The following is a 27,776-nucleotide window of genomic DNA, read 5'->3' on the forward strand; positions in this document are numbered from 1 at the left end:
TTATCAATCCAAATATCATTGGAAGCAGGTATTAATTTTGTCATTCCTGCTCATTTTTTGGATGAATCTAGTTGAGTCACCTTCAATTCTGTTGACTGCACTTAATCTCTAATGAGGAATTTGATAGAGCAGAGGCCAAACAAACAAAATACAGTTGCTGATATCTCAGTGGTGTGCTTGACCCAACAATCAAGATGCCATGTCTCCAACTATGGAAAATAACTTATATTCCAGCTACTCAGAAATTGAGAACTTGTCCTAGGATTTCCATGACTCAGCAGGTCAGAGTTTGTCCTTTATCAGGAACAAAGTGATAAGGAGGCAGCAAAGTCTTATTACTAAGATTAGAGAACCAAGTATTCATTAGAGTCTTTAAGATAAGAGATAGATCCAGTGCATTATGGGCATAAAACTGGGACTCTAATGTAGGCACCAGCACACATGCATGTACACACACATATCCTTCCAGAGAATTTTCCATTCAGCTATGTGTTCTTAGAGGACAGTCATTGTGTTCTATTTATCTTTGTGTCATCTGATCTGGAGCCTGGCTCAGAATGAGCACTCAATAAATATCTGTTGAATAAATTCCTAAAATCTGTAGAACGTAATTAATACATTTATTATTAAAAGATCTTCCGAATGTCCTAGAATTGCACTGTCCACTATGATGGCAACTGAGTACTTGAAGCATGGCTAGTGCAAATAGAGATGCAGGGTAAGTGTAAATTACACACCAGATTTAGAAGACAGTGTAAAAAAATAAATGATAATATTTTGGACACAATGGATCAAGCTGAAATATATTACCAAAATTCACATTACCTATGTTAAATTACTGCTACTAGAGTATTTTAAATTATACATGTGATTCACATATATTTGTATTGGGCAACAATTTTGCTCTAAAAGGCAAAATAAAGTTCAGAGCAAAGAGTTTTCAAAGGAGAGAGCAAGTCATCATTGGCGACATACTCCCCATTCTTCATCCTGAAGTTATCAAAAAAGCTTAGGATTCATCCAAGCACTTCTTTCATGGCAACAAAAGCCATGAGGATTCCACCTACATCAGAGGGGCAGACTGGAAGTTCATAGGCTGAAATGTGTTTTGGTTTTTACTTTTATCTTTTATGGACTGAAATGTGGCTTCTAATTATGATTGATTGAAAGAGTGATTTCCTTAAAAGTTGAATTAGCTATCACTATTTTAAAATGGGAAGATTCAAAGAACATAAAAAAAAATCCTACGTGCTCTTTGAAGATTTTATTCATTCATTCATTCATTCATTCATACAAGAAATGGGGTGTAGTCCAGAGGTGTGGGTGGTAAGAGGATTTACCAGAGACAGAGTGGGGAGCAGAACAGTCGTATCTACTGAAATACACTGCTGAGGGGAGCAGAGGACGAGACAGGAGAGGTCTGCTGCACTATGTCGGTAAGTTCCCTGGCCAGGGATCGAACTCATGTTGCAGTGGCTGGCGATAGCTTGATAGGGCTGAGACTTTAACCCCTGTGTCACCAGAGAGACCCTCCTATGTGCTCTTAAGCAAAGGAAGTTCTGGCAATCCTAGTCACAGCTTAAAAAAGGGGAGGCAGAAAAAAGTAGTGCAAGATGTTAAGCATCAGCACTATGAAGCTATCTGCAGCTACTGCAGCACGAGTTCCATCCCTGGCCAGGGAGCTGATCCACGCAGCACAGCAGACCTCTCCTGTCTTGCCCACTGCTCCCCTCAGCAGTGTGTTTCAGTCAGTCTGTCTGTTCTGTTTCCCTCTCTGTCTCTGGTGAATCCTCTCACCCCCCACACCTCTGGCCTGTACCCCAGTTCTTGTATGTATAAATAAATAAATCTTAAAAGAAAAAAGCAGAACTGTAGACCAAGAAGGTGTTTCTTTGAGGAAGTGAAGAACATTTAATAGGGTGTAATATAACTACAAGAGTGTCTGTGGAAAGAATCATCTAAAATTAGAATTATGCAACAGCTCCAGAAGGCATCTGACTTTGCCATCCCTCATCTGGTTCATGCGCAAACATTATTAGAGAATTTGAATAATACTATGTCTCCTTTGAACTTTGAGCTAAAGTAATAAACTCTCTAAATTCACAGGGCCTCCCCTGGTGGCACAGCGGTTGAGCGCTGGGTTGCGAAGCTGCCCGCAGCCTCTGCAGCGCCGGTTCCATCCCTGGCTGCTCCCCGGCCACCGGAGGAGGGTCCCACATGGCGCGCAGACCTCTCCTGCCGCCCGCTGCTCCCCTCAGCAGTGTACTTCGGTCCTTCTGCCTGCTCTGCTCCCGCTCTGGCTCTGGTGGGTTCTCTCACCCTCCCGCGATTCTGACTGTACCCAGTGCTTGCATAAATAAATAAATTAATTAAAAAAGAAAGAAAGAAAGAAAGAAAAAGAGTCTGTGAAAAATTCAGGGACATTGTTAACAAGTTTGTGCAGACCTGGTAAGAGCTGATATAGGTCTGAAAGTGTTAGGGTTTGGTAAGTGGGGTTCTTTGGTCCCTCTGAGAAAGATTTCATCAGTTTTCCCATGAGCAGCACACAGTGAGTTTATTAAGGAGAAAGACCTTTGCACAGGCACAGACTGATTTTAAATGAGCAGGTTTGTTAGAAAAAAGAAAAAGGGAATAAAAAGAGGCAACTGCATAGACACAGGTGGGCAGACCTGGGACAAGATCTGCTTTTTCCAGAGCAAAGGCTGTTCTTAAATAGTGTTCTTTGGGGTCCTCCCCAGTTGCTCAGCGGGTTGAGCGCAGCGCTATGAAGCTGTCCACTGCCTCTGCAGCCTGGGTTTGATTCCCGGCCAGCCAGGAGCAACCCACATGGTGCAGCAGACCTCTCCTGTCTCGCCCACTGCTCCTCTTGGCAGTGCTTTCAGGCTGTCTACCTGTTCTGCTCCACAATCTGTCTCTGGTGAATTCTCTCACCTTCCCATATCTCTGGCCTGTACCCCAGTGTTTGTATAAATAAATAAATCTTTTAAAAAATAGTATTTTTTGGGTGGGTGGGTGGGATTCATTATTTGTGGAATTGTTACAGGGCAGGGAGAGGGACACCCCCATCCATCACATCAAGACAAAACATATAAACTTCTAATGGAAAGGAACTTTAATACAATTAGTGTGCAACAAAGAAAAGACAAAGAATAAAATTTCCAAATCGAGCATCCAAAGTCACCCACCCCCTTGTGGGTAAATGTCCAGCCAAACAGGATTGGCCCAAAGCAGGGCCACTGATGCCTGAAAGCCTGCCACATGTCTAAGGCACCTTCTGGTGGGGACCCACAGTAAAGGATCAAAAACAGACACGTCTGGAAGGAAAAGAACTAAATCAAAATCAAGACAAAAGCTGCCATTGTAACCTCCCCCACGGGTCTCTCACCCACATCTGTTTCACCCAGTCCAGGACCAAGAAGCAAGTACAGCTTCTTCATGTGTCTCTCTGCTCCACGGGCCTCCTCCAGGTCTCCTCCTGGCTCTCTATCATCTCGCGGTCTCTTCTCTGGTCTTCTCCTTTCCCAGTCTCCTCTTCAGTTTCTTCTCCTCCTTGCTCAGCTCCACCCTCCCTTGGGTTGTCAGGTTTTTCCTGCCCTCCCGCCATTAGCATCTATGACCTGTGGTCTTACACGCGTGCCTGATGTGGCCCTGGAGCATGGTGTGGGCGTGTGTGAGTGGGTGCCCCTAAGCTAGAGACTTAGCATATAAGGGGAGCATCACAGAGGTACAGTGGCAGAGATCAGAGTCCGGCAGCAGAGGACGGGAAGCAGCAGAGGCCAGTGCAGCAGAGTGCAGTAGAGACCAGAGAAGAGACAAGCGAGGATGCAGGGGCCCCAAAAAGAATACAGATTCACCCAGGGCTGGGAGGCCTGTTAGCCTCCTGTTCCCTGGCCCCTCTGCCTGCCCTGCACCTAGTTGCCTCACTACAAATGATATAGATATATCATTAAGGGCCCGAAAAAGCCACTGAGGGCTCCAGGACTCCTCCTTTACCTGCCTGGCAGGATCATAGAAAACCTGCTCTGTGCCTTCTTGGCACTACACCTACCCCCACCTCTCGTTTTTGACCTTGTGAAAACTTCTAAATATTTCAACTCTAAGCTTCCATCAAAAGTAGCCCAAGGGCCTCCCTGGTGGCACAAGGGGTTAAGACACAACCTATGAAGCTATCAGCAGCCACTGCAGCACGAGTTTGATCCCAAGCCAGGGAGCAACCCACATGGCACAGCTGACCTCTCCTGACTTGCCCCCGGCTCCCCTCAGCAGTGTACTTCAGTCAATCCGCCTGTTCTGTTTCCTGCTCTGTCTCTGGTGAATCCTCTCGCCCCCCACACCTCTGGCCTATACCCCAGTTCTTATATGCATAAATAAATAAATCTTAAAAAAAAAAAAGTAGCCCAAACTTAAGTCCTTCTATCCCTTAAGGTACACTTCACAGAAATTTCAGCTTTCACAGCATTTCCTGTCCTGTCTAACTTCACTGATTCTGTGAAGTGGGCAGGGGTGGGATTCCACAGATGGATGGGACCCAGTCCAGGAAGAGGAGTGCCTCTGGAGGAGTTTCACAGGCAATCCGTGGAAAGCATGTGCCCACTCAGACCCCTCTATTCCCAAAGCCTTCATTACCAACAGGGAGGACAGAGGAGGCCGACAGTAGGGGAAGAGTAGTGGAAATGAAAAGGAGAGCTCTTAAGAGAGGTGGCAGGTTATAGGGCGCAAGAGAGTGCAAAGGGAGGCGGACATTGAGGGGTGGAGATAAGGCAGCAGAAAGGGTGAGGGGCTGTGGCCAGAGGATGAGTTGAGAGGGCAAGGCAGCAGCTTTTGGGGAATCTCCACCACTGGCACAACGGAGCCCAGAGAGCTGGCGGCTCACCCACGGAGATCCAGCACTGTTCCGGGTGGGCACTGGCGCCTGAACCCATCTTCTGATCCCCAGTCCAGGGATGTCCCTGCAGTGGGTCACAGGAAAGACGAGCCAGTGGCGGAGAGATGGCACCGGGCTTGGGCTAGCAGGGCAGAGGCCCAGCCATGGCAACGGGGATGGATGAAAGGGCTGCCCGAGGCTGGCAGTGCCATTCATTGTCAAAGACCCAGGCAGCTGAGCCCCAACAAGGCTAGCAACCGACTCTGAAACTGCGATTTTCAGTGACAGGACAACTGACAGGGAAATACCCGATCAGAATTCGGGGACTTGCGGAACCTTCCAAGAGATGATCAGAAGCTTTTAGAAACGTCAGGGCCGGAATCAAGCATCGAAAGGTCGATATTTTGGAACAGCCACAATTTGCAAAAAAAATCAGTCAGGCATATGAGACGTTAAAGGCAAATAGTTTAGGGAACAAGAGAAGTCAGCCGAGTGGCATTCGGGAATTTGCGGAGTTTATGGCGAAGTCTTCGGGGCCTCTCGACTCCTTTCTTTTCTTTTTTTTTTTTTTTTTAAAGATTTATTTTATACAAGCACTGGGTACAGTCAGAAGCGCGGGAGGGTGAGAGAATTCACCAGAGCCAGAGCGGGGAGCAGAGCAGGCAGAAGGACCGAAGTACACTGCTGAGGGGAGCAGCGGGCGGCAGGAGAGGTCTGCGCACCATGTGGGACCCTCCTCCGGTGGCCGGGGAGCAGCCGGGGATCGAACCGGCGCTGCAGAGGCTGCGGGCAGCTTCGCAACCCAGCGCTCAACCGCTGCACCACCGGGGAGGCCCTTCGACTCCTTTCGTTCTATGCTGGCGCCGGGTCTCTAGCGGATGCGCTCGCGGCCTCACTCGTGAAGGCGACTCAGACCGACAATCTCTCGGCAATTTCCGGAGATGTCCGGGCTAGGCCCGAGAGTGGCGTCCTCTGGCGGCGAGAAGCGTCGCCACTCCCGACACCACTCCCGGGGCTGGGCTAGTGCGCGCAGACGCAGTTGCGCGCCCGCGGCCGTTCAGACCGGACGTGGTTGCTGCTGAGGTCAGTTCCGGCGGGTGACGGTGCGGACGGGTCAGAAGCGTAGAGGCGGCGGCAAAATGGCGGCGCCTGAGGAGCGGGATCTAACCCAGGAGCAGACAGAGAAGCTGCTGCAGTTTCAGGTAGCAGCGAGTACTCGGTGCAGCTAATACCGCCGCGGGCTGGGAAGTGGGTCCCTAGAGGAGCCCAGAACCTTCCTCAGATCAGGCTGGGGATCCTTCTCGGACCACAGGCGGCCCCCTCCCCCCAGACACCAACTGCCCTGCTGCCCCCGGCCCCCGAGCCCCTGCCTGTCCCCGGCCTCCCAGCCATGACTGCAGTGAGACCCGCCTCTCTCTCCAGCCCCTCTCCCGTCAACGGGACAGCTTCCTTGGTTTCTCTTGGCGCCCCTCCGCACCCATCCTTCTCAGCTCGGTTACCGGACAAACGCTCTCCGCCCAACGCCTCTGCTCCTACCCGAGATGTCTGGTCCCCACCTCGGAGTTGATGTGGTTTCTGGTCTCTTGAAAGCCTCCCACTCCATTTCCACAAAGGCTTACTAAGTGAAGGCCTCTAGGTCGTCAGGTCCTGTGTTGGGCGCTCAGGTGGGGGAGGGGGCAGGCCTGGCCCCCGCCCCAAGGTGTAGGAGGACACAGCGATAGAAGTGTCATCAGTGGCTTCTGTTGGGGTTTGTTAATCTGAGTTTACCCTGGACTCAGGTGCTTCACCCTGCTTGGGAGAGTGACTACCCAGTGACTTGAAGGAACCTGCCTCCTTTTAGTGGATGTTGGGTTTAAGAACATTGGCACTAACCACCTAATGGCTTGTCTGGAGAATTTGGTTCGAGTCGACCGCTAGTGTGGGTAACCTTGGCAATTCGGTACCGGGCTGCATACCCGTTTCCTAATTTCTAAAATACATATCTTAAGAATGTTTACTTCCTAAGGATGTTGTGGAGATCACATGATTTTGTAGATATCTGAAGGGCTTTGTAAAGTGTATAATGCTCCCAAAGAGTATTGATGCTATTAACCATTATTTAACGTAGGATGGAATTAAAATTAGTGGTGCATTTATTTATTAATGTAAAATGTGCTACTCATTTATTCCACTGTGTTTACAAAGAACCTTCGTGCTCGGGTACCACTAATTAGAATACCATTTATTTATGATATTATAAGTACTTTACTAAACACTTAGTGTATGTTATTGCCTTTAGCACCACAACACTACGAGACTCATACATACCATTACAGTCCCTGTTTTACAGAAGAGAGATGTGAGGCTTAAGAAGTAACATGCTGGGCCTCCCCGGTGGCACAGCGGTTGAGCGCTGGGTTGCGAAGCTGCCCGCAGCCTCTGCAGCGCTGGTTCCATCCCGGGCTGCTCCCCGGCCACGGAGGAGGGTCCCACATGGCGCGCAGACCTCTCCTGCCGCCCTCTGCGCCCCTCAGCAGTGTGCTTCGGTCCTTCTGCCTGCTCTGCTCCCCGCTCTGGCTCTGGTGAATTCTCTCACCCACTCGCGCTTCTGACTGTACCCAGTGCTTGTATAAATAAATAAACAATAATTAATAAATAAATAAATAATAAATCTTTAAAAAAAAGAAAAAAAGAAGTAACATGCTAGGTTACACAGCTAGTAAGTGGTGTCCAGTTGAAGCCAGGACCAATTTTCCAGAACTGTTTCTGAACTTTTGACTTGTGAGCTGTACAACCTGTGTAAGTATCAAAGAACAATTGAGAATGGAATACAAATGCTGTGATATTCCGGATATCTCTTTTTTTTTTTTTTTTTGGCACTTTGTCAGTTTTCCCTTGATTAAAGTTCACTGTACTTTTTTTTTAAAGATTTATTTATTTATTTATACAAGCACTGGGTACAGTCAAGCGTGGGAGGGTGAGAGAATTCACCAGAGCCAGAGGGAAGAGCAGAGCAGGCAGACTGATGAAGCACACTGCTGAGGGGAGCAGCGGGCAGCAGGAGAGGTCTGCACGCCATATGGGACCCTCGCCTGGCGGCGGGGAATCGAACCAGCGCTGCAGAGGCTGCGGGCAGCTTCACAATCCAGCGCTCAACCACTGCGCCACTGGGGAGGCCCACTGTACTTACTTTCGACGTTTTTTTTTTCCCCCTCTTAAGTTGAGCAAAGGGTTAGAAGTATATAAATGGGGAAAATATATGTTAGAAATAGTTGGCGTTTGCTTGGAGTTTTGAGTTAAAGAAATTGATGGCACAGCAAGTTAGAATCAGAGTGAATAGACAACAGGCTTCCACTTTGTGTAGACCACTAATTTCAGAGTTTTCTTTAACTTTGTCAGGGCATTGTTGCCCCATACAACTCTTCAGGATTAAGCCCCAGTATTTCAGTGTGATGGATGTGGTGATGTGAGTTGTAAGTCATGATGTGCTTACTGTGGTACTGGAAAAATAAGAATATGCAGTAGTATTTCTGAGGTAAAGTATTTAGAAACCTCCGTTTGAATTTTCATGGACATCTTTACCAATAAGAGCTGAGTAGCAGGGTACAGTTGTATCAAGATTGCTTTGTGAAATTGGATTTGAAAAGGCAAAGCATTTTGTATTTATCTGTTCTTTAAGCCTCTGCTAGATCAGGTTCATCATCCTGTTGCCATTCACCATTCTTTGACACTTAGATAATGTCAAGTATTATACCAGGTATTGGATGTACATTAACTCCTTTAAACCTCTTAATAACACTGTTAATTTCAATTCATTTTATTAATGACAAAATGGGTTCTGAGAGGTCAAGTAACTTGCACAAGTAGTAATTGGCAGAGATTTAGAAATGCATACTCATAACCACCTTGTTTGTAACCTGGTGGAGAAGTCAGATACATACAGGAATGGTGAATATCCTGAAATATATTTAATTACATATAACTTAGGGGTTAGCAGTTAATTAAGTGTCTTATGTACCTGGGGAATGGTACTACATAGTTTATATCCATTATGGTTCATCCTCATAGTAGTCTTGTCAAGTTCCTTAGGTAGTATGCTGCCTTCTAGGTAGAGAGACAGATCTGTTGAAGTATTTGCTCCAGGTCATTTAAGTTATTAAGTAGTGGAGATGGAATCAGAATTAGAAATCTATGGGATTGGGTCTGGATCTGGACTTCAAGCCTGGGCTATTTCTACTGTATTTTGCTACTTTAAAGAGGAATGAATTTCAATAGGTGGTGAGCAGAACATGTTCAAAGCTAAAGTACCAGCTCAAGCAAGGTTATGGAGATGGAAAAGTAAGGGGTATGTTTGTTGTGATGGATTTAGAGAATTAGAAATGGAAAATAAGTTTGTAGAGGTAAATTAGAGCCACATTTTGGAGGTTTTTTAAAACTGCACAATTTTTTAAATTTTAGGTATGGGAGCCATTAAATGATTTTTTCAATTAGAGAGTGATGGAACTCTAGTTTCAGGTTTGCCTCACTAACAGTATAAAACTCATCCATGGAATCTCCACAGGGGTCAGGACAGAATCAGGTGACATTGTTAGGAACGTGTTCCTAAAATGTTTTTTCATTTGATAATGTTAAAATTATCAAAATAAAGTATTTCAGAAATCTCAGGTTTCCTGTCTTATTTTTGTGTGACTTGTGACTTGACTGGAACTCCCTAGGGTATATTTATCATGCCTCTCAGTCTTTTTGATATCTTCTAAGATTTTTCTAGTTATCCTTGTCTCCTGTTTATTTTGGAACCAACATAATGTAGACATTAGGTTTTTAAGCTGTTTCAAATGGGAAAGAGGTTTTAAGAATAGCGTTGGGCAAGTATAAAGAAAGTTTTATTGAAGTCCAGTTTCCCCAAATTTCCAAATATAGCAGATTCTCCTAGTGCCTTGATTTACTGCCTCTAAGCTGTTGTTTGACCACCTGAAGAAGGATGACATGGACACAGAGAGAAGGGACTAAATGGGCCATATACATGGCCTTTTCTGCTTATTCCAGAATGAGACTTTTTTTCTCTTAAGTGATTCTGATCCTTGTTGGTTGCGGGGAAGGATGGGGTGAAGGCTGGAGGCTCGCAGGTAGAAGAATTCACCAGAGAAAGCGTGGAGAACAGAAAAGGGGGATTTATTGAATTACATTGCTGAGAGGAGTAGTGGGCAAGGTTCAGGGGTCCTCTGTGCTGAGAGGGTCCCCATGTTCTATACTCCAGGCATCAGTGGTTGGGTAAGATAGCTAGCCTTGGCCTGTCCTGACTAGATCTGGATCATCAGCTTAATTCCCTTCCCATGGCAGTCCCATCCCCTTATCCATTCCAGCCTCCCAAACTTGCCTGCTAAGCAGGGATTGGGTGCTTAGTTTTTTTGTTTTGTTTTGTTTTTTAAGATTTATTTATTTAGTTATACAAGCACTAGGTACAGTCGGAAGTGCGGGAGGGTGAGAGGATTCACCAGAGCCAGAGTGGGGAGCAGAACAGGCAGAAGGACCGAAGAACACTGCTGAGGGGAGCAGCAGGCGCGGCAGGAGAGGTCTGCGCGCCATGTGGGACCCTGACCGGCGGTCGAACTGAGCCCAGCACTCAGCTGCTGCGCCACCACGGGAGGCCCTGGGTGCTTAGTTTTTAACTTTAAGTAATGATACTACTTCATTTTCCTTTTATTTTATTATTTTTTTTAAAGATATACAAGAACTGGGGTACAGGCCAGAGGTAGTTGGGGGTGGGGGTGAAAGGGTTTGCCAGAGACAGAGTGGGGAACAGAACAGGCAGATTGACTGAAATACACTGCTGAGGGGAGCAGCGGGTGAGTCAGGAGAGGTCTGCTGTGCCATGTGGGTCACCTCCCTGGCCGGGGATCGAACTTCTGCTACAGTGGCTACAGATAGCTTCATAGGTTGCGTCTTAACCCCTTGCGCTACCAGGGAGGGAGGCCCTACATTTTCCTTTTAAATTATAGAAAATTAAATCTGAACTGAATGATATAACTAATTGCTATAGACTCAAACTTGTAACTCGTTTTGAAAATCTCATTTTGGCTTCATTTGACCATTACCTAAAGGGAAAAAAATACATGTGCTTTTTGTTCGTTTATTTTTTTTTTTAATTGTAAAGTGATCTATTTGAATTTTTCGTTAGGAAATTTGGTATTATGGAAAAAATAAGAGTTTTGAAACTGCGGGCAGACCTGAGTTTGTCTTTAGACTTAGCTTCTGATCAGTACTCTGATCTTGGGCAAGTTTTTACTTCCCTGAATCTTTTCTTATCTATGAAATGGGCATACTATTATCTAATTCACAGGATGAATTGTTTTTAACTTTAAGGAAAATCTACTAAGTAATGCATACTTATTGCAAGTCTGCAACATAAAATTGTACAAAAAGGTAATTAGCTGTCACCTTGTTGGGAGAAAAGGATGTCCGGAACAAACTCCATAAACACAGGTTTTCTGGACTTCACCCCCACCCCAGATCAAGGAGGTCCAAGACACCAAGGACTACAAATCCCATAATGTCATCACCACTGAAGGTAGGATTGCTGGGAATTGAAGGTGGAGTTAAGCAGCCAGTCTTGGTATATAATCAGACGTGGACTTTAGGGGTCCTAGGTTTTCCACCAGCTTTCAGCATGCTTTTGGGGTCCCAGCTCAGTTAAATTGGTAGGATGCATTTACCAGTCTCTCTCTTTTTCCCGTAGTCATTCCTTTCTTCATTTTCCCTTTTTGTAAATAAACCCTTTATTAATCTTTTTATGTATGCCTGCAGTTGAGTCTCATTATAAGTCCTTTTTAAGTACATGGCTGAGAATCCATTCAGGCCACCCCATTTCACATTGGGGGTTGCCCTGTAACAGTCTTATTCCTTGTTGCCAGTTTGTTGTGTATCTTTGTAAATACACTTTTTTCTTCTGTATATACAAAGATGCTTAATGGATAAACTCTTACTCTAATTTATACCCAGGTATATTTGCTCTTATCAGTTGAGTTGTATTCTTGACAAGTAAGTTGGGCTTGCTCCTAAACCAATGTATACTGGTTCTTTTTGCACTGTCAATATATTGTGTAAACCAATAAAGTATCAATGCAAAAAGTTTGGTGATATGAAAACTAAATTAAATGCCTTGGAAAGGCTGTTTAGATGCATTTCACTGGAAAATTGTTGAAGTATGTATGGACGAGATAACTTTGGGAATAATCCTTTTTTTTTTTTTTAAAAGATTTATTTATTTATGCATACAAGAGCTGGGGTAAAGGCCAGAGTTATGGGGGGTGAGAGGATTCACCAGAGACAGAGTGGGGAACAGAACAGGCAGATTGAAATACACTGCTGAGGGAAGCAGCAGGCGAGTCAGGAGAGGTCTGTCGCGCCATGTGGGTTGCTCCCTGGCTGGCCGGGGATCAAACTTGTGCTTCATAGGCCTGGCCGGCCGGGGATCAAACTTGTGCTTCATAGGCTGTGTCTTAACCCCTTGCGCCACCCGGGAGGCCCCGAATAATCCTTTTTGATGCATGATTGTGCTCTTGGCAAGTGTTCAAGGTTGCACTCAACCTCAAGAAATCAAATCCATGTCTATGGATATGGTTTATGTTAGAAAAGACTAGAGAATGCTAGTGGACACATTCTCTAAAGGGATAGGCTTTCATTAAAAGATTGCTGCATAAATATATATGCTTTATGTTTAAATGAAATATTTAAGTAATATATGGAATGTTTTTATTTTTCATTTTAAGTGATCTCTAAATTAGTTGTCTAGTTATGGTTCCAGTTCTCTTTGGGGAAGAGAACTTCTGCTGTCTTTCTCTTTCTCCCCCCCCTTTTTTTTTAAGATTTATTTATTTACACATGCAAGAGCTGGGGTACAGACCAGAGATGCAGGGGGTAAGCGGATTCACCAGAGACAGAGTAGGGAACAGAACAGGCAGATTTACCAAATTACACTGCTGAGGGGAGAAGTGGGCGAGTCAGGAGAGGTCTGCTGCACCATGTGGATAGCTCCCCGGCTGGATGGGGATCGAACTTGTGCTGCAGAGGCTGCGGATAGCTTCATAGGTTGCATCTTAACCCCTTGTGCCACCAGGGAGGCCCTCTGCTGTCTTTCTCTTAGGGAGACAATACCATATATTTCGGAAAGGCAGCACAGCATGGTAAGTGGTTGTGAAGACTGGCTCTGAAGTAAGAAAATTCTGGGCTCTTCAATTACTAATGTGACTTCAGGCAAGTTATTTAACTTCTCTGTCTTAGTTTCTTCATCTGTGCACTAATATTACCTAACTTAGAAGTTGTTGCAGTAAATGAAATGTTAATATATCCAAAGCACAGGAAAATATTAAGCACTTAAGTGTTTTTTTTTTTTTTTAATTTTTTTTTTTTTTTAATAGAGGCATGTTTTATTTATTTATTTATTTGTTTGTTTTGTTTATACATGCACTGGGTACAGTCAGAAGCGTGGGAGGGTGAGAGAATTCACCAGAGCCAGAGCAGGGAGCAGAGCAGGCAGAAGGACCGAAGTACACTGCTGAGGGGAGCAGCGGGCAGCAGGAGAGGTCCATGTGGGACCCTCCTCCAGTGGCCGGGGAGCAGCTGGGTATTGAACCGTTGCTGCAGAGGCCGCGGGCAGCTTCGCAACCCAGCGCTCAACCACTGCGCCACCGGGGAGGCCCGAGCACTTAAGTGTTAAATATTATTTTAATCTCTAGTTTTTAAAACACTGATGGACAATCAGGTTGTTTTGTAACAATGTGATTCACATGAGTAGTACTGCGGTCAGTATCTTTGTACATATACATTTGTTGCATTCTCAGTCAACTCTTATTCAGCACCTGCTACTGCTAGTTACAGTTCTACGTGCAGGGTACAGCAGTATATTAAACATAATTCCTACCCTTGTGGAGCTCATATTCTAGTGGGCGGAGACAAAGAAAAGTCAGTATAAGTAAGGGAAATGTGTACTACCTTAACAATAAGTGCTGTGGGAGAAAAATAAATAGAAAGTTTCAAGGAGGGGGGTGTTTCATTTTAAATAGGATAATCGAGGGATGGCCTTACTGAGAAACTGAGAAAGTCATTTGTGTGAAAATCTGAAGGAAATAGAAAACAAATCATGTGACTAGGGAAAGAGAATTCCAGATAGAGGGAATAAGGTATGCAAGAACCCTAAGGCATGGTCTCAGGGACTTCATCCAGGAATAGCAACGTGGCTACATGGCTAGAAGTGAAAGTGGGTGGAAGAAAGGTAGTAGGAGATAAGTCAGAGAAAGGCAAAACCAGTTCATAGAAGGCCTTGTAGGCTGTTGTAAAAATTTTTGCTTTAACTTGAGGTAAGGCATCTAACTGTGGGAAGACTTTGAATAATGACAGGATTTATGGTTTATTGGGTCACTTTGGCTGTTTCCTCGAGGACGGTCTGAAGAAAGAGAAGGGGGTCCAGTTAGGAGATTTTTGCAGTGAGTAAGGACTTCTTGGGCCAGGATGGAGTAATCATGAGGAAGAGTTGGATTCTGAATATATTTTGAAGGCAAAATGGATAGGACTTACTTTTTTTTTTTTTTTTTTAAAGATTTATTTATTTATTTATACAAGCACTGGGTACAGTCAGAAGTGCGGGAGGGTGAGAGAATTCACCAGAGCCAGAGCGGGGAGCAGAGCAGGCAGACTGATGAAGTACACTGCTGAGGGGAGCAGCGGGCGGCTGTCTGTGCGCCATGTGGGACCCTCCTCCAGTGGCCGGGGAGCAGCCAGGGATGGAACCGGCGCTGCAGAGGCTGCGGGCAGCTTCGCAACCCAGCGCTCAACCGCTGCACCACCGGGGAGGCCCTGGATAGGACTTTCTAAGGGATTATATGTGAGGTGAGAGGGAAAGGGAGAAAACAAGGGTTTCTAAGATTTTTTAGCTAAGTAACTGGAAGGCTGGAAGATTTATTAACTGAGATAAGGAAAGCTAAAGGAGGTGGATGTTTGGGTGTGAGGATGAAATAAGCTCAGTTTTGGTCATGTAAAATTGGAAATTTCCAAGTGAAGATGTCTGACTGGATATACTCGTATTGAGTGCAGGTTAATGATCTAGGCCGGCAATAAAAAGTTGGAAATCATCTGCATTAGATAATATTTATCTGTAGAAAAGATCAGAAGGCTAAGCCCCAAAGCATTTCAATCTCGAACATTCTAAGGATATAATGAGGACCTTGGCACAGGAGACTAAAGTGGCAAATATGGTAGGAAGAAAACCAGGGTATTGTCCTAGAATGAAATACCTTGAGGAATGAGCAGCTCTCTGGATTTACATTGTGGCAGTCATTGATGGTCTTTGCCAAAAGTTTTTTTTAGGATCTTGGGGAGGTTTGGTTGGAGTGAGCTCAAGAGAAAAAAGCATGAGAAATTGGAGATTCCTACAGGTTTTGCTCTCAAAAGAAAAGAGTGGGAAGAATCTGGGGTGAAGTAAAGGGATTGTTTTTTGTTTTGTTTTTTAATTTGGATGGAATGTTGGCATGTGTGAGTGCTAATGAAGAACATGTTTTAAAAAGAAATCTTGGGGCCTCCCAGATGGTGCAGGGGGTTAAGATACAATCTATGAAGCTATTTACAGCCACTGCAGCACAAGTTCAGTCCCCGGCCTGCCAGGGAGCATCCCATATGGCACAGCAGACCTCTTCTGACTCGCCCACGGCTCCCCTCAACAGTGTATTTCAGTCGATCTGCCTATTCTGTTCCCTACTCTGTCTCTGGTGAATCCTCTCACCCCCTCACACCTCTGGCCTGTACCCCAGTTCTTGTATTCATAAATAAATAAATCTTTAAAAAAAAAAAAAGAAATCTTGGTGCAGAGGAAGGAGAATTGCTATTATGATACTCTTGAATACGTGAAGGGGGGGATAGGATCAGATACAAGATGAGAAGGAATTGGCCTTTGCCAGGGGTTTGGATAAGTTTGTCCATAGTGAAAAAAAAAAAAAAAAAAAAAAGGTGGACATGGCACAGATGATGCATATAGATGGGTTGATGTGCTGGTTAAAGCTTTTGATTAAATTCTCTGTGAAATAGGAAACATGATCATTAACTAAAAATAAGGATGGAGGAGATGATAGTGGAAGTTTGAGAAGAGAAGATGTGGTCATCTAGGAGAATGGGAATGAATTGACTAGACAAGTAGTATGAAGGCTGGACAGTATTACAGAGCCACTTGAAGTTATCCATCATAAATTTATTTAAGAACAGTCAGCCTTTAAAAAAAAAAAAAAGAACAGTCACCTTTAGCTGTTGAGGGTACAGTGTAGGCAGAGATTTGGAATTTAAGAAGATTGTGATTTAGGGCCTCCCCTGGTGGCTCAGGCGGTTGAGCGCAGCACTGTGAGGCTGTCTGCAGTCTCTGCAGCACTGATTTGATCCCAGCCACCCGGCCGGCTCCCACATGGCGCAGCAGACCTCTCCTGTTTCACCCGCTGCTCCTCTCAGCAGTGTATTTCGTCAGTCTGCCTGTTCTGTTCCCTGCTCTGTCTCTGGTGAATCCTCTCACCCTCCCGCGAATCTGGCCTGTACCCCAGTTCTTGTATAAATAAATAAATAAACAAACAAACAGATAAATCTTTAAAAAAAAAGATTGTGGTTTAGCATGTAGGAATGTGATTGTGATGTGATTGTGATAGAGTGGGAAAGGAGTTAAGGATATGTGCAAGAGAGTGGTTGTAGTATCTGCCTGTAGAATTTATGATGCGCGAGATGGAAAGTGAGTAGAGGAGAGGTATGAAGTACAGTGAAAAGGTAGAAGAATTGATGGAATGTAAGGCCCATAGATTGAAGAATTTAGAGATAGAGCATTAGGAGGAGGAAACTGAAACGGTAGAAAGATATAGTGGGAGAGTGTGGAAGGGCTTGCAGTTATTTATAATGGTGAGGTCTAGCTTTGACCCCAGAATAAGGTGGGTAAGGACTTGAGAGACCAAAACATTAGAAGTTATACAAATGGTGATATCACCAGGACACCAGCAGAGTTGTAGAGAATGATGGGAATCTAGGAGCTAAAATTTTAGAGTGAAAGGCAATGATTTGGATTGAGTAAATGATCTCAAGAGGGAAATTAGACTGAGTGGTATAGATTGATTAAATTTTGAGATTTGGAGAGGTTTTTGATGTTATTAATTATTAAGCATTTATTGAGCATTTACTTTCTCCAATGTGCTCTGGATCCATTGTGTTACTGATTTCTCCCTAGTAAACAAATGGTGTAGGTTTTTGTATTGGTAAATAAACTAGGGTCAGTAGATAACCTACTTTAGCTAGTGACAAGTGTAAAACTGTGGATTTTCTTTTTTCTTTTTTGTCACCTAGCACCACCTCTTTGGCCCTAAGTTTTGATCTCTTTTTAACTATGGGTGAGTAGGGTGATAGAATAGCTAAGCGGCAATTTTGTGAAAGCGCACAGCAAGTGAATTCCAAAGTGTGATTCTACTCCTGGACATCATTCTTTAGTCTCCTCCACATGAAGGTAGAAGTTTTTATGGTGAAGAGAAGTGGAATCCTCAGAAGTGGGAGTGAATAAGGACAGTTCTCATTTCTATATCCACATGTGTGAGAGAGAAAATGAGGGGAGAGAAGGCCTCCCTGGTGGCACAGGTGGTTGAGCGCAGCACTGTGAAACTGTCTGCAGCCTCTGTAGCACTTGTTTGATCCTGGCCAACCAGCGAGCGTCCCACATGGCGCAGCAGACCTCTCCTGTCTCGCCCGCTGCTACCCTCAGCAGTGTATTCCGTCATTCTGCCTGTTCTGCTCCCCGCTCTGTCTCTGGTGAATCCTCTCACCCTCCCACGCATCTGGCCTGTACCCCGGTTCTTGTATAAATAAATAAATAAATCTTTAAAGAAAAGAAAAGAGGGCCTCCCCAGTGGCGCAGCGGTTGATCGCTGGGTTGCGAAGCTGCCCGCAGCCTCTGCAGCGCCGGTTCAATCCCCTGCTGCTCCCTGGCCACCGGAGAAGGGTCCCACATGGCGCGCAGACCTGTCCTGCCACCCGCTGCACCCCTCAGCAGTGTACCTCGGTCCTATTGCCTGCTCTGCTCCCCGCTCTGGCTCTGGTGAATTCTCTCACCCTCCTGCGTTTCTGACTGTACCCAGTGCTTGTATAAATAAATAAATCTTAAAAAAAAAATAAGTTATTAAAGAAAAGAAAAGAAAACGAGGGGAGAGACGTCTTCAGAGGAAGTATCTTCCAAAGGTGAAGCAAGTTTCAGTTAGAAATTCGAAGTGAAGAAAATGTTCAGAGAACTTAGGGATATGGGAAATGTTGCTGATACAATAGGACTTGTATTTCTGTAGAATAGAGTCCTAAAAATGCGTTACTGGGTCAAAACAAATGTTATTTGTACATTTAAATAACCACTGTCAGACTGCTTTCAAGGGAGCTTCCACAGTTTGCACTCCCACCAAGAGGCTGTGAGAGACCTGTTCCCTCACACCTTAGCAGTATTGGGTGGTATCTTTTTTCGATTTCTGCCCCTCTGATAAAGTTCTCATTTTAATTTGCTTTTCTAAAGTGGTAGTGGTGTTTGCAGTCAGTTGAATTTAAATAGCTAATGCAGACACTTGTTTTAAGCTGTTTCAAATAGGAAAGAGGAGAAACATAAGAGACATGGGTTTAGCAGCTTTTTTAAATTCAGGTATTGGTTACATCAACACCTTGGTTAATGTAAGATTAGCTTTCTGACCAGGTTGGTTGCAGAATAAAAGAAGTTATTTTAAGATTGAATTCCATTGTTCATTAACTTTTTTTTTTAAGAGTTATTTATTTATACAAGCACTGGGTACAGTCAGAATCGTGGGAGGGTGAGAGAATTCACCAGAGCCAGAGAGGGGGAGCAGAGCAGGCAGAAGGACCGAAGTACACTGCTGAGGGGAGCAGCGGGTAGCAGGAGAGGTCTGCATGCCATGTGGGGCCCTCCTCTGGTGGCCGGGGAGCAGCTGGGGATCCAACCAGCGCTGCAGAGGCTGCAGGCAGCTTCGCAACCCAGCGCTCTACCGCTGCGCCACCGGGGAGGCCCTCTTCATTAACTCTTAATTATGAATGGATTGAACTTCTTTTGGATCTTAGTTATTGTCAGTTGTCTATCCTTTGTTCATTTTCTGTTGAATTTCTTGATACTTTCTTACCAGTTTCAAGGAATTCTCTATATAAAAAAGGGACAAAAACAGTTTTTGTAAATATTTTGCTTTGTAGAATATATATGCTATGTAAGTGTTCAGTATTTGTCTTTCTTCATTCGGATTTGCTTTACTACACATAATTCCTTTGAATTCTTCCATTTTGCTATAAATGGCAACATTATATCTTTAAAAAAAAAAGATTTATTTATGCATCCAGGAGCTAGGTGTAAGGGGGGGGTGTGTCTGGGGGAGGGTGTGAGAGGATTCACCAGAGACAGGGTGGGGAGCAGAACAGGAGGATTTACTAAAATACACTGCTGAGGGGAGCAGTGGGCGAGGCTGGAGAAGTCTGCTGCACCATGTAGGCCAGCTCCCTGGTCAGCGGTCGAACTTGCTGCAGTGGCTGCCAAAAGCCTCATAGTGCTGAGCCTCAACTCCTTGCGCCACCTGGGAGCCCCATTTTGTCTTTTTTTGTGGCTAAGTAGTAGTCCACAGTGTGGATATATCACATCTTAATCCACTACTCTCTGGTGAGTAGTATGTTGTTTCCATGTCCTATATAAATATATTGAGGTAGGTTCCTTCTAGTCCCATTTTGTTTAGAGTTTTTATCAAAAAATTCTGGGTGCTCAGTCTTAACAAAGGCTTTCTCTGCATCTGTTGATATTATGTAATTTTTGTCAGTACTTTTGTTGATACCATGTATTACATTGATAATGAATATTAAATTATCCTTGCACTGCCAGAGTAAATCACATTTGGTCATGATGTATAATCCTTTTGATATATTGTTGAATTTGATTTGCTAATATTTTGAAGATTTTTCATCATTGTTCATCAGGGATATTAGTCTGTAATCTTCTTGTATTGTCTTTAATCTGGTTTTGCTGTTAAGATAATGTTGGTGTTGTAAAATATGTTAAGAAGTGTTCCCTCCTCTTGGTTTTTAGAAGTAATTTGAGCATGATGGGCTTAACTTCTTTAAAGATTTGACAGAATTTGTAAAGCCATCTGGCCATGGGCTTTTTATAAAGAATGAGTGAGTTTTTCAGTTTCCCTACTTGACTTTTGGATTTTCTGTTTTGTCTAAGATGCTTTCCACTTAATGAGGTTATACAAATGTTCTCTTTTCTTTTCTTCAAAATATTTTATTGTTTTCCTTTTTATTTATTTATTTTTTAAAGATTTATTTATTTATTTATACAAGCAGTGGGTACAGTCAGAAGTGTGGGAGGGTGAGACAATTCACCAGAGCCAGAGCAGAGAACAGAACAGGCAGACGATGAAGTACACCGCTGAGGGGAGCAGCGGGCGGCAGGAGAGGTCTGAGCGCCATGTGGGACCCTCCCCCAGCGGCCAGGGATAAACCAGCGCTGCAGAAGCTGTGGGCAGCTTTGCAACACAGCACTCAACTGCTGCGCCACTAGGGAGGCCCTGTTTTCCTTTTAGAATCAGATTTTTAATCTATGAGGAATTTTTTTTTTTTGTATGTACAAGGTAAGAAACTAACTTCACTCTTTTCTAGAAGGCACTGTAGGTAAGCCACACTGATTCCCCCCAACTCTTTATCATACTGTATTTTGTTTCACTAAACTGTTTTCTGGTACCATTAATTAGTAACAATAGCTTTATATAAAAAGTGTTACTATCTGATGGGACAAGACACCTATTTTTTTTTTAAATTGTTGATCCTTACAGATTATTTCATATAACATTTACACATCACTTTTGTGTAACTGTGGAGTTAATGGAATTGCATAAAGTATATATGTATTCATTTGGGACTTGCTCACATACAGGAGCAGTTACAGCCCTTCATTTGGGTGTCACATTTCCTTCAAAATGTATTTTGTAACTTCATATAGATTTTTTTTTTTTTTAGAGGCATGGTTTATTTATTTGTTTGTTTGTTTGTTTGTTTGTTTATACATGCACTGGGTACAGTCAGGAGCGCGGGAGGGTGAGAGAATTCACCAGAGCCGGGAGCAGAGCAGGCAGAAGGACCGAAGTATACTGCTGAGGGGAGCAGCGGGCGGCAGGAGAGGTCTGCGCGCCATGTGGGACCCTCCTCCGGTGGCCGGGGAGCAGCCGGGGATCGAACCAGCGCCGCAGAGGCCGCGGGCAGCTTCGCAGCCCAGTGCTCAACCGCTGCGCCACCGGGGAGGCCCCAACTTCATATAGATTTTGAAATTTTGTAACTTCGTATAGATTTTAATCATACTAATTAAACATGTCTAAGCGTTTTGTGGTTTGGGTCACCATTTTAAATAAGGATATTTTTTATTTCTCTACCTGGTTGCTAAAAGAAAGAAATGCTGTTGATTTTTATATATTTTCTATCCAGTTTCTTATGTTTTCTGGTTATTACTAATAGTTTTCTATATTATCTCTTTGACTCTTTTTGATAACTCGATTGAGATATAACTCACTTACCACAAAATTAGCCCTTTAAAAGTATACAATTCAGTGGATTTTACTGTATTTACTGAGTTGTGCAGCCATCACCACTACTTCCAGAAACTTTCATCACCCCGGAAAGAAACGCACACCCATTAGCAGTACCTCCCCATCCTCCTTTCCTTCTAGCCTCTGGCACCTTCTCATTTATATTCCGTCATGGATTCGTCTTTTTGGGGCATATAATATAAATAGAACCATATATTATATCGCCTTTTGTATTTGTCTTCTTTCACTTAAGAGTCATGTTTCGCAGGTTCACCTGTGTTGTGCTCTATATCAGTGTGTCATTCTTTTTTATAGCTGAACAGTATTCCATTGTGTGAATAAGCCACATTTTTTTATTCACTCATCAGGTGATGGACATTTGGATTGTTTCCAAATGTTTCTACTTTTCAGCTACTAATGCTACTGTGAATATTTGTATACAAATTTTTGTGTGGCCATATTTTCATTTCTTCCTCAGAGTGAAATCTCTGGGTCATATGATAATTGTATTTGACTTTTGAGATATCGCCAAACTTTTCCCAAAGCTGCTATACCAGTTTTCCCCACCAATAGGATGCAAAGATTCCAATTTCTTCAGATCCTCACTAACATCCATCATCCATTTTGATTATAAACATTCTAGTAAGTGAATTGATAATTGTTTTCCATTTCCTAATGACTAAAATGATGTTGAGCATCTTTTCATATGCTTACTGTTCATTTTTTTAAAGATTGATTTGTTTATGCATACAAGAACTGGGGTGTAGGCCAGAGGTGTGGGGTGGAGGGTGAAAGTATTCACCAGAGACAGAGTGGGGAGCAGAAAAGGCAGAACTAGTGAAATACATTGCTGAGGGGAGCAGCTGGTGCGACAGGAGAGGTCTTCTGTGGGTCAGTTTCCTGGCTGGAGATCGAACACATGCTACAGTGGCTGCCTATAGCTCAGTAGCGCTGAGTCTTTAACCTTTACATCACCAGGGAGGCCCTTGCTGTTCATTTTTAAATCTTTTTTTCAAGAAATGTCTGTTCAGATCCTTTGCCTATTTTTTAATTGGGTTGTCTTTTATGTTGGGTTGTAAAAGATCTTTATTGTAGATTAAGTTCTTTATCAGATATTCATTGGCAAAAATATTCTGCCATTTAGATTGTCTTCTCACTTGAATGGCGCCTTTGTGATTTTTAAATTTGATGAAATCCGTTTCATTTTATTTTTTTGTTGCTTATGCTTTTAGTGTGATATCTTAGAAACCATGGACTAATCTAGGGTTATAAAGACTTATACCTATGTTGTTTTCTATTACTTAAGAGTTTTGTAGTTTCAAAATCCATTTTTAGCTAATGATGTAAAGTAGGGGTCTCATTTCATCTTTTGCATGCAAATATCCTGTTTCCCCAGCACCATTTGTTGAAAAAAGTACTCTTTACCTATTGAATGATCCTAGATCGTTTTAAAAAATTACTTAACCATAAATATGGGTTTATTTCTGGACTCTCTTCCAGTAATCTGTATCTATCCTTATGCTAGTACTATAGCACTAGCATAGTCTTGACTATTGCAGCTGTGTGGTAAGTGTGAAATCAGGATGTGGAGTGCTCCAGCTTTGTTCTTTTTAAAAATTGCTTTGAGTACTCTGGGTCCTTTTCATTTCCAAGGTAATAAGTTTAGGTTCGCCTTGTCAATTTCTGCAAAAAGGCAGCTAGAATTTTGATAGGGATTGCTCTTTGCTTTGTAAGTTAATAGGAGGAATGTAAACATCGTAATATTAAGTCTTCCTATTTATGAACATGGCTAATTCCATTGTTTAAATAATCTTTAATTTCTCAATGATACTTTGTAGTTTTTGTGTATATCTTACACATTTATTGTTAAATTTATCTCTAAGTATCATTTTTTTTAGTGCAACAGCTATTGAAAGAAAAGTGCGGTGAAATTTGTTGGAAAATATTTTATTCTTTTTGATGGTATTGTAAAAGAAAGCACTCTTAATTTTATATTCAGATTGTTATGATGGTATATTGAAGTAGAACTGATTTTCATATATTGATCTTGTATCATGCAAATCTTGTGAACTTAGTATTAGTTCTTAGGGTTGTTTTTTCAGATTTCATAGGATTTTCTATGTACAAGGTCCTGTCATCTGTGAATAGACATTGTTTTACTTTCTGATCTGGATGCCCTTTTGTTTTGTTCTTGCTTATTTGTTCTAATAGTATAATGCTGAATAGAAGCAGTGAGAGCAAATATCCTAGTTGTGTTCCTGGTCTGGTGTGGGGAGGGGACATTTAGTTTTTCACCTATGTTGGCTATGAGTGGTTTCTTAGATGTCCTCTATCAGGGTGGGGAAATGCCCTTCTATTTCTTGTTTAAGTTTTTATTATGGGAGGGTATTTTGAATTTTTATGATGGTTTAAATGAGACAACACATGAAAAGTACCTGATACATATTAGAGCTTTATGAGAAAGGGGGTAGTTCTGGAGACTGTTCAGTACACACATGTTCTCTTACGTGTCTCTTTATTTTTCTGGGGAATATTTAATGAAGGGTGAAACTAAGAATTTGTAAAAACATTGTCCTTTTCAAAATTGGAATTTTGGATATAAGAAATAGTTGTCAGGTAGCCTAAAATGTACTTGACAGTGCAAGTCCTTTTCAAAAAGGATGTGGGAAAAGATATTACATAGAGATTTTGTCTGTTACAATTCAAATGTACAGAATTAAATCCATCATTCAGAAATTCAAAATGTAGACATTAAATGCTGTGGGGTTTTTTCACATCAAAGTTCAAATTTAACTTACAGATTTACTATCTTTAACACATGATTCATAAGTTTAATATTAATATATTTCATTGCCTTTTTACTTAGCCTTTTCATATGCAAAAGTTTGACACTCATTCTCTCATTTCATCCTTATTAGTGTGACTCCTAAAAAGATAAGCAGTTCCCTTCTGATCACCTGTGTGGTTACAGTGTTACAGTATGTACAATAAAGGCAGTATAATTAGGACTTTTTTCTTTTAATTATTAGTGGGGTTTTTTTTAAAAAACAAATTTATTCTCAAACTAGCTGTTGGTGGCAATAGATTTTACGGTGGGGATGGAATTAAAGATCCCCATTGCCTCAGGCACAAAAACAGCTTACTTTCTGCCAGATACTGTAATTCCATGTGACCAGGGGCCTTTCCCTGTGGCCTTTACTTTGAGTTCCTTGAGTTTCTTCTGCTCCTCTTTCTGTTTGACTGCCTTATTTTACTCCTTGGACATACTGCCTTCCAATTTTTTGGCTTGGTAGAAAAAATAGAGCAGTATGATGTAATGCTGAATTTGACCTGGTAGTTTTGAATCTTAATTGGATATATCAAACTGTTTTATCCTGAAATAAATGTTTGTGTGTATTATACGTATTTTCTGGTGTTGTCAGTTACAAAGTTCTAGACCAACCCAGTAGCAGTAAGAACTCACTGATCCCATACCTGCTGCATTGATCTTAACTCACCAAAAAGAAACGAAATTTCTTGGAGAAATGGTTAATTTTAGTTCTAGATAGAATATGCAACAAGATGAGTGTAAAAAATCATGTCAGAAAGCTAAAAAAGTAGGGCCTCCCTTGGTGGTGCAGCGGTTAAGCGCTGGGCTGCGAGGCTACCCACAGCCTCTGCAGTGCCGATTCGTTCCCCCGCCGCCAGCGAGAGTCCCACCAAAAAAAAAAAAAAAAAAAAGGCTAAAAAAGTATCTAAGATTACAGGGGCCATGGCAAAATGACAAGTCTTTTATAAGAAATAAAACAAAATTCTTAAAAACTAGAAAGGAAAATCTTCACTATGTCTCTCTCTCTGACCCATCCAGGCATTTGTGATCAGGTTTTTCAGTTTTAGGGTTATTTCTTCAGAATAGGTTGGGTATCTGTGTTTCTTTATGCACTCCTCTAAATGTTTTAAAGAATAATATTTGTGTAATTGACAGAGTAGTAGAAATTCAAATTATTATGAGTAAAGGATTACCTCTATGGCAGATATTCTTTTAGAAGCAAATCTTTGAGGTGGCATTGATAAAGACTAATTTTTTTCAGTTTTCTTTTGGGCCATTTAATGTATTTCCAAACTCTAGTTGCCATTTTTCCTGTGTACTTTTGCTTAAAATGAATAGCAAAAATTTAATAAAGATGAAGTTTTGATGTTAACTGCTTCTAGTTGTGTTTGTATTTTTAATCTACCATTTGAGAAAGTGCCCGAAGTAAAATATAGCAGAAATCACTGAGATTCCTTTTAGCTTTGTATTTTCTCACCTTAAAAATTAAGAAAATTTTCTCACTGCCTTAGGATATTTTTTTTTAAGCCTTCTAGAAGGCTGATTTTTATTTTTATTTATTTATTTATTTTTTATACAAGCACTGGGTACAGTCAGAAACGCAGGAGGGTGAGAGAATTCACCAGAGCCGGAGCAGGGAACAGAACAGGCAGACTGACAAAATACACTGCAGAGGGGAACAGCGGGTGGCAAGAGATCTGTGTGCCATGTGGGACCCTCGCAAGTGGCCGGGGATTGAACCGGTGCTGCCTGCAGCTTCTCAGCCCAGTGCTCAACCTCTGCGCCACCGGGGAGGCCCTATCTATCTATCTATCTATCTATCTATCTATCTATTTATCTATTTATTTATTTATTTATTTATTTATTTATTTATACGAGAACCGGGGTATAGTCCAGATGCACGGGAGGGTGAGAGGATTCACCAGAGACAGAGTGGGGAGCAGAACAGGCAGACTGACGAAATACACTGCTGAGGGGAGCAGCAGACAAGACAGGAGAGGTCTGCTGCACTATGTGGGATCCTCGCCGGCCGGCAGGAATCAAACCTGCGCTGCAGAGGTTGCGGACAGCTTCACAGCGCTGCGCTCAACCGCCTGCGCCACCAGCAGAGGCCCTCAGAATATATTTAGAAGAGAAAAACCTTTTCATGCTAAGTATCTGAACATTTTTCTAACGTACTGATTTGTTCATTATGTTTATAATTTCCTATTGGGGTTAAACAAAAGTCAAAAAAAAATCTGTCCTCAATCAACCCTTCTCTTTATCTGCATTTGCTTTATACTGGTGTTCCTAATTTCTAATCTCATCTCTTTAATTAAGCCTTCCCATACTTTTCCCAGAATAATCAATCTTTCTAGTGAAGATTTGATTGTGTCACTTCTTTAAGATTTTTTCTTTGCGCTGTATTAAATGAGCACCGTTAAATCTTTCCTTTCATCTCATGATATGACCCATACTTGACTGTCCAATCCTATAATTCTATCCTTTCTACTTCTAGTTATACTTTTTAGTTCCCCTAACATTTTCTCATGCCTCCATCCATATTCCTTCCACTAGTTTTCAGCTCAGAACCATAATGTTTTCCTTGAGTTGCCTGAGAGACTTGAGGATTTGTTTACTACAGGTGTGCGGTCACAGTTAATATAAATAGTAATTTATTTATTTATTTTTAAAAGATTTATTTATTTATTTATACAAGCACTGGGTACAGTCAGAAGCGCAGGAGGGTGAGAGAATTTCCCAGAGCCAGAGCAGAGAACAGAATAGGCAGACTGATGAAATACACTGCTGAGGGGAGCAGTGGGCATGGCAGGAGAGGTCCGTCGTGCCATGTGGGACCCTGGCCGGTGGCCGGGGATCAAACCAGTGCTGCAGAGGCTGAGGCAGCTTCGCAGCCCAGCACTCAATGGCTGCGCCACCAGAGGAGGCCCATAAATAGTACTTTTTTTTTTTTTAACACCACAAAGTTGTTGGGGATTAGGCTGTGATTTCTTTTTTTTAAAGATTTATTTATTTATGCATACAAGAGCTGGGGTACAGGCCAGAGATGCGGGGGGTGAGAGAATTAACCAGAGAAAGAGTGGGGAGCAGAACAGGCAGACTGAGTGAAAACACTGCTGAGGAGAGCAGTGTGCGAGACAGGAGAGGTCTGCTGCACCATATGGGTTGCTCCCTGGCCAGCCGGGGATTGAACTGGTGCTGCAGAGGCTTCAGATTGCTTCATAGTGCGGTGCTTAATCCCTTGCGCCACCAGCGTGGCCCAGGCTGTGATTTCTTTATTGTGTTTTGTTGTATGATAGCAATAGATGCTCAATGAATATTTGTTGAATGAATTGAATTACCAGAAATCTCCCTTCTAACCAGGGGTGGTTTTTGTGATTATGGTTGGTTGTTTATTAGTCTTTGTTAAAACAGTTTCAGCAGCATTAAGCATTTATTTATTTTTTAAAGATATATTTATTTATGTATACAAGCACTGGGGTATAGGCCAGAGTTGTGGAGGAAGAGAGGA

The 27,776-nt window shown here is 42.6% G+C and overlaps 1 protein-coding gene across 1 annotated transcript in view; it reads left to right on the forward strand.

Annotated features, from left to right (window-relative positions):
* The first annotated feature begins 5,938 nt into the window (after positions 1-5,938).
* Positions 5,939-27,776, forward strand: part of FAF2 (Fas associated factor family member 2) — a 55,747-nt gene continuing 33,909 nt past the window's right edge. The window contains exon 1 of the mRNA XM_037498229.2: positions 5,939-6,066. Coding sequence (XP_037354126.1) covers positions 6,004-6,066 — 63 coding nt within the window. The 5' untranslated portion in view covers positions 5,939-6,003. The remainder of the gene's footprint in view (positions 6,067-27,776) is intronic.

The sequence above is a fragment of the Talpa occidentalis genome, unplaced genomic scaffold (assembly GCF_014898055.3).
Source record: "Talpa occidentalis isolate TD23 unplaced genomic scaffold, MPIMG_talOcc4v2.1 talOcc4.9, whole genome shotgun sequence".
NCBI classification, from domain to species: domain Eukaryota; kingdom Metazoa; phylum Chordata; class Mammalia; order Eulipotyphla; family Talpidae; genus Talpa; species Talpa occidentalis.